The sequence below is a fragment of the Coregonus clupeaformis genome, unplaced genomic scaffold (genome assembly GCF_020615455.1).
Source record: "Coregonus clupeaformis isolate EN_2021a unplaced genomic scaffold, ASM2061545v1 scaf0101, whole genome shotgun sequence".
Lineage (NCBI taxonomy): Eukaryota > Metazoa > Chordata > Actinopteri > Salmoniformes > Salmonidae > Coregonus > Coregonus clupeaformis.
This window is the reverse complement of record NW_025533556.1, coordinates 1-7500: the sequence shown is the minus strand read 5'-3', so window position 1 is coordinate 7500 and position 7500 is coordinate 1. Positions and strand designations below refer to the sequence as shown.

The window sequence follows — 7500 nt, the reverse complement described above, 5'->3', positions numbered from 1 at the left end:
CCTCCCTGTTTTCCTCTTTCCTCCACTCCTCCACTTCCCCCTGACTCCTCCACACCACCATCAAACACACACATACAAAGTACAGGAGACATATAGCTGATGCCTTAACGGGCGGCTATAAGGAGTGGTCCACTATTTGCTAGCCCGTACACACACACACACACACACACACACACACACACACACACCCTCCCACTAGCCCCTCAAACATTGTCTCCCCCACACACAGAACCACCAATCACTGTTTACTACTATAACCCTAGTGGTGGTCTTTCATTTGTCCTGAATAAAAACATGATAGGGAGCACCGGGGATGACATCACAGGCAGAAATGGGGCCGGTTTAATTTGTTCTGAGAGGACAATGGAGGTTCCCTCTGGAGGGCTAGTGTGTTCAAGAAGACACGCTAACGCCAACAGCTGAGAGGAACAATGGACTGCTGGGAGGAGAGGAGGAAAGAGAAAGACAGAGCGAGTGAGCGAGAGAGTGAAAGAGAGAAAGCGAGACGGACGGGATGGGCCCCAGTCTGTCGATTCACCACTTCTGATTTCTTAAACAAACCCTCTTTAACCAACTCGGCTGCGCCGCAAAGACAGAAATCAACAACATGGGTAAACAAACAAAGAACCAGCCTTCTCCCATCTCCAGAAGTATTGTAATGCTCAAACTAGCTTCTCTCCCTGTGGTCACTGCTAATGACAGAGTAATGAGGGAGTAGATTCTGTTGACAGACTGGAGTCAGGCTAGCATCCACTATCGCATAGTATTCATAGTTGGAATATGTACAAAAACAATCCACAATTTACTTGAATCATTAAACAAAAAACCTGTGGTATATCCTGCTTATTTCTGATGTAGTTTTACAAAAATAGACTGGGAAGAAATGCACTAAATGTGCAATTGCATGATGAAGACGTATAGATGCGCCATCTTGTTATATCAAACATGTTAAGGGAAACTATTCTAATCAATCATCCAGGCTCTGTCGTAGCTGGCCGCGACCGGGAGACCCATGGGGCGGTGCACAATTGGCCCAGCATCGTCTAGGGGAGGGAATGGCCAGCAGGGATGTAGCTCAGTTGGTAGAGCATGGCGTTTGCAACGCCAGGGTTGTGGGGTCGATTCCCACGGGGGGCCAGTATGAAAAATAAAAAATTTATGTATGCACTCACTAACTGTAAGTCGCTCTGGATAAGAGCATCTGCTAAATGACTAAAATGTAAATCAGAATCAAACAGTATAAACACTTCAGTCTTATTGTTTGGGATGCTTCCCTGTAAGGTGTTGGATGCATTCACCAATCTCAGCGTTTCCTAGAGAAGATGCCAACACAACAGTCCCTGTACTCAGTACCCACAGGAGTCCCATGGCTGCTCACGTGATTCCCTGCCTGAACAGGCATCTACCATGTACTGTCTGTTTGCCAGGCAGCCTGGACTGAGAGGGAGAGACAGGGCCTGGGCTGGATGCAGTTACTCTTCTCTCCAGCAGGGGGCAATGTGCCATGCTGGATCAGAGCCTGGGTGCTGCCAGGGAGGGAAGGAAGAAGTGAGGGCGGCGTGGGCGGATGATGGAGGGCTGAGGCTGCAGCTCTGACTGGCTACTGGCCAGGAGGAGGAGATGAACCAAGAGGAAGGGAGTAGGGAGGAGAAGAAGGGAAGGGGGAAGGAGGAGAGGATAGGGAGGGCCCTAATGATGGTGTCTTCCTGCCTTTGGTCTAGATGGGTGGGCGGTGGGTGGTGGTGGTGGTGGTTAACGGTGTGCTACTGGGGTATGAGGAGCAGCCCTTCCACAGGGGAGCGTGAACAGGAGCCTTTTTCCACTCTTAGTGCAGTGGGTGTGATGTGTTATAAGTAGCTGTACTATACTGTACTTACGTGCTGTTGATAATCTGAAACTTCTCCCCTTTCCTGAAGCTGAGGTCGTCCTCTGTCCGCGCCTCGTAGTCGTAAAGTGCCACGAAGAGCGTGACTCCTGCCGAGAGAAAACACACAGCGTCAGCACTCATGCAGTTAGGAAGAGCAGCAAACTAACCTTAGAGTCTGAGAGACTCACATTGAACTGACTGACCCTGGGAGGGAAGCTGGGTGCACGGTAGCTTTTATTCTAGAGGCTGCTGCCATTTCTGGATGCAGAGGATATACTAAGCTGTAGTGAATTGAATGTGAAATCATCCATTTTATTGGTGACAGTATAAATAGCTGGAAATAAGCCTTCATACAGTATTGGACATCTTTCACCTGAAAGGTAGCATACAAACACTGCAGCAATTATGAATGGAAAAGGTCCTTCATACAATCTTCCAGCAGGCAGGTAGGTAACACATACAGCACATACCCTCACTCACATGCCAATCCTCAGATTAGTCAATAATAAACCATGCATAACCAAAGCCTGGTTGTTGTATTCTGGCTTGCTAGGGGTTTCTTGTAAATTGAAATGTGAAGGCATTGCTGCAGAAGTGATGCAGTCTGTCTGTATCTTGTGAATGTGTGACAGGTAGATGTGTCAGACGTGTGGCTTGCAAAATACCCCAGTGTGAACCCTCTATCTTTCCCTCGCTTTTGCTCTCTCTCTCTCTCTCTCTCTCTCTCTCTCTCTCTCTCTCTCTCTCTCTCTCTCTCTCTCTCTCTCTCTCTCTCTCTCTCTCTCTCTCTCTCTCTCTCTCTCTCTCTCTGTTCTGTGTCATGTGAAAGGCAGCAGCTTGTTCTCTTCTCACAGCTACTATCCCCAAGTGCCCTGCTCTCAAAGCACAGGCTATTCATTTCCACAGTACACACAACACTGTCCCAACACTCAAAAGACTGTGTAGGCTTCCATATTGCTGTGGTGCATCAAGTCCTTTCAGATCAGGGACAGGAGATGAATAAAGAAAGCTCTTTAGACTTGTGGAGACATCCTGAGAGATTCAGCAGACTGCCTGGGTAGATGGAGCTGGCTCAGCCCTCTCTATTTGGACCCTCTCTCAGTCTGTCTCCATGGACCGTCTCTCAGTCTGCCTCCCTGGATCATCTCTCAGCCTGTCTCCCTGGACCCTCTCTCAGCCTGTCTCCCTGGACCCTCTCTCAGCCTGTCTCCCTGGACCCTCTCTCAGCCTGTCTCCCTGGATCCTCTCTCAGCCTGTCTCCCTGGACCCTCTCTCAGCCTGTCTCCCTGGACCCTCTCTCAGCCTGTCTCCCTGGACCCTCTCTCAGCCTGTCTCCCTGGATCCTCTCTCAGCCTGTCTCCCTGGACCCTCTCTCAGCCTGTCTCCCTGGACCCTCTCTCAGCCTGTCTCTCTGGACCCTCTCTCAGCCTGTCTCCCTGTTAAAGAGCCTGCTCCATCTACCCAGGCAGTCTGCTGAATCTCTCAGGATGTCTCCACAAGTCTAAAGAGCTTTCTTTATTCATCTCCTGTCCCTGATCTGAAAGGACTTGATGCACCACAGCAATATGGAAGCCTACACAGTCTTTTGAGTGTTGGGACAGTGTTGTGTGTACTGTGGAAATGAATAGCCTGTGCTTTGAGAGCAGGGCACTTGGGGATAGTAGCTGTGAGAAGAGAACAAGCTGCTGCCTTTCACATGACACAGAACAGAGAGAGAGAGAGAGAGAGAGAGAGAGAGAGAGAGAGAGAGAGAGAGAGAGCAAAAGCGAGGGAAAGATAGAGGGTTCACACTGTGGTATTTTGCAAGCCACACCTCTGACACATCTACCTGTCACAGATTCACAAGATACAGACAGACTGCATCCCTTCTGCAGCAATGCCTTCACATTTCAATTTACAAGAAACCCCTAGCAAGCCAGAATACAACAACCAGGCTTTGGTTATGCATGGTTTATTATTGACTAATCTGAGGATTGGCATGTGAGTGAGGCCCATTCAATTCAGTAACTTAAGGTCATGGGACCTACAGTACTAGCTGTGAATTTCCGTTCAGACTATTAAATAAGCGCATACAGATCAAACAATTCCCAATAGAATGTCACAAACTGCACTCAGGGTTCCTCATCTATGAGCCTGAAAGGCAAAATGGTGCCTGTTAGACAGACAAGGCAGTAGCATTATTTTGTCATGAAAGTGGTTTAGAGAGAGAAAGAGAGAGAGAGAGAAAGAGAGAGAGAGGGACAGTTTGTACCAAAGTTAAACCCCCTTGTCCCCTGCAACTGACTGTGGATTTTGATAATTTTTGGACAGAAATAATCCACACTTTGAGGGAAGCCGTGTTAAATTAAGTGGAAACGATGTAGTTCCTCTTGTAGCAGCAGAGGCTCAATGAAACATAAAACAATGAACCCACACACAAAGGGCTGTGCAAGCGCCGGCCGGACATTCCAACACAGGGTCGAGGGGCCGGGACTGGGCCGTGAGGTGAAGTGGGTCCGGGGAAGTCAGGAGAGGGGCTAAAGGGGAACATATGGACACCCCTACCTGTTCCGCCACGGGTGCGTAGGGTCCCGGTGTGGGAGGAGGTGTTGACCCCTCCGAAGACGGTCATCCCCTGGCCGACGGGCGCCTGGAAGTTGTTGAAGTTGGGGATGGCGGTGACCCCGAAGCTGGGGTATAGCTGGTGCTGCGGCGTGGGGTCGGCGCCATAGCGGTAGACCGTGGCACTCTGGGAGATGCTGGTGTCTCGGTCGTCTGTGAGTTTCGTTGCTTCTTTATCCTTGCATTGCACACAGCCCATTATCTATATTCTACACAGACAGAGAGAAACAGAGAGTGAGAAGAAGAAGAGGGATTATAAACTTGTACATCAATAGTACATCCAGTCTGAAAATGAAAATGAAGGTTACAGGGGTGATGAGAAACCACAACATATGAAATAGAGGTGCACTTTAACATTGTTCTTGGTTTGCTCTCCTCTCTCCTCAGACGACATGTCCTTGTCTCATTAGAGAAATGCTGTCCCTCAAGGAACACTGGGAGGTTTATAGCCTGACACACACACGCGCACACACACACACAAGCAGAGCTCCGGATGACTCACACAAACACTGTGTCTCTTTCACGGCCAGGAGAAAAGAAACACACTCAGATATACACTGGGGTTGGGGAAGGAGAGCTAGTCGGGGAGCAGGGGACCCATGGAAGATGGGTCACAGGGGTATTCACTCATCCATTATTCCTCCAGTCAACAGAAAAGTGGGAGGTGGAGGTGGGGGGAGTGTGGACGTTGCTTCTGTCTGTTAAAGAGACAGGACATATTTCCAGTAGGACATCTCTATGGTTCTTCCGACACTATTCCTAAACCAAGTATAGTGTCCTTTTATGGTATAATCTAGGTCTACAAATACTGGTATGTAAACACACCTACAGACAAGAAAACATGTTGAAATACCTTCTGTAGAGACTGTTTATGCCTTGGCTGTGATGGTATTTGCATGAAACGAAAGCATATAAAGTTGATGAACTGGCTAAAGTAGAGCACTACTACTGTGGTGCTGGGGAAGATTACCACTGGACAGTATTATTCACCCTGTGAGAATTAATGTCATCTCATTACCAGCTTGCAAAAAAAACATGAAAATAACACTGTCTGTGCAGCACAGACAAACAGACTGTAAATTGCAGTGCTCCCTTGGAGACAGACTGCTGATCTAGTCCTCAGCTATAGCCACGACTGCCCTCAAACGTGTCATTTGAAAATATTCAGGATTTCAATAAGAGCCCTGTTTCCCTTGCTCTGTCTGTCTGTCTGTCTGTCTGTCTGTGGTCTGTCTGTCTGTCTGTCTGTCTGTCTGTCTGTCTGTCTCTCTCTCTCTCTCTCTCTCTCTCTCTCTCTCTCTCTCTCTCTCTCTCTCTCTCTCTCTCTCTCTCTTCCTTCTCTCTGATCTCTCTCTCCCTCTTTCCAAGCCTCCTGGCCTGGTGTGTTGTGGCTATTCCATCTCTGCTGATAGAAGAAGGAAGTGCAGTCTGCAGTCACTACAGACACATGGGAGAAAGAATGTGGCCCCGTATGCTTCCCTTTGGCCAGAGGGAAAAAAACAAGGCCCCAATTATAGGAAGCCCTTCTCCTCTCCATCAATCAGCACAGCAGACACACAATGGCCACCCATTGAGCATGGCCATGGTCCAGAACCTGCTTCCCACATCATCACTGACTGACCACTGCACGCTTGGCCAATGGAGAGAGAGAGAGAGAGAGAGAGAGAGAGAGAGAGAGAGAGAGAGAGAGAGAGAGAGAGAGAGAGAGAGAGAGAGAGAGAGAGAGAGAGAGAGAGAGAGAGAGAGCATCATGGTCCCAATCCATTAAAGTTGAAACAACTGAACACTATACATATTGGTTTAAAGTTGTAGCTTAAGGCTAATCCACAGAGATACAGTGATCAGATAAAAGGGAATCTCTGTGACATCATCCAGTCTCATATAATACATAACATATCAGACAGCAGGTAGTATTTGGCCTCTGACCGTGGCCTGGCAACCAACAAGTCCCTGGCTCTGCAAAACGACATGCGAACGCAGCGAATGCCACAATGACTCAGTGGGCTAACACTGTAATCCACCACAACAAGCCCTGAACGGGAAGAGGGCCACGAATCAGATAACTGCTATGATCAGTGGTGGATTCCACAGCATCTCTAATCATCTAGCTACACTTACAACTTGTAGCATCACTGAAAATACTCAAAGTTGCTCGATAATCTACCTCATAACATAGCCGCTGAGCAGCAGATAGAGATTGGATTGACTTCTGGACATCGACATTTGTATTGATCTCTGTTAGCCGGTCAGAGGGCTTGGCTTGTGTTGTGGTAAATGTCAGAGTAATCTGTGGAAGCGGGATGTTGTTAGCTGAATACAGTCAAAGCTGCCTCTGATAACAGCACAGTATTATAGGTGATTCCAAAGGAGGCAAATGGAATAGGATGCTGCTGTGTATATGACAGAATATGCTGAGAATGGCAAGCACGCACGCACACACACACATACATGCACGCACGCACACACACTCGCACACACACACACAGACACACACACGGACGCACACAGACACACACATCCACACACACACAGCAGTGTGTAGTCAGCTACAACCCTATCCCAGAGTACTGCAGGACCACTCACAGTGTTGTTATTCTACCCTTCTGTAGGCAGCTATAAGACAGCCCTCACAGCAGGAGACAGACAGACAGCCATAACAGAGCCTCAGCCCAGTACTATGAACACCGCTCACTATGGACCCCTCAACACAGGCTGAGGACTGAGCTCAACATCACTGCTCCCTTAGGTTGAACCCAACCTCTTTCATCTCTTTCTTTCTCCCTCTCCTAATTATTCCCTCCTGTTCAGAAAACAGCAAACACCTGCTAGCCGCAGGAGCTTGTATTGCAGTTTACTCCTTCTCTCCTCCCCTTCCTCTGCTGCAGAATAACAGCCTGAACCCAACTGATAGACATCAGCACAGTGTTGCATATATAACTCAACTGATAGCCATCAGCACAGTGTTGCATATAGAAACCAACTGATAGACATCAGCACAGTGTTGCATATAGAACTCAACTGATAGCCATCAG

At 48.3% G+C, this 7500-nt stretch overlaps 1 protein-coding gene across 1 annotated transcript in view; it reads right to left on the bottom strand.

Annotated features, from left to right (window-relative positions):
• LOC121552964 (tyrosine-protein kinase Fyn) overlaps positions 1 to 4677 on the bottom strand; it is a gene marked incomplete at its 5' end in the record, with an annotated part of 21023 nt that extends 16346 nt beyond the window's left edge. The window contains 2 exon segments of the mRNA XM_045213341.1: positions 1878 to 1974; positions 4412 to 4677. Coding sequence (XP_045069276.1) covers positions 1878 to 1974; positions 4412 to 4667 — 353 coding nt within the window.
• Between the last annotated feature and the right edge of the window lie 2823 nt (positions 4678 to 7500).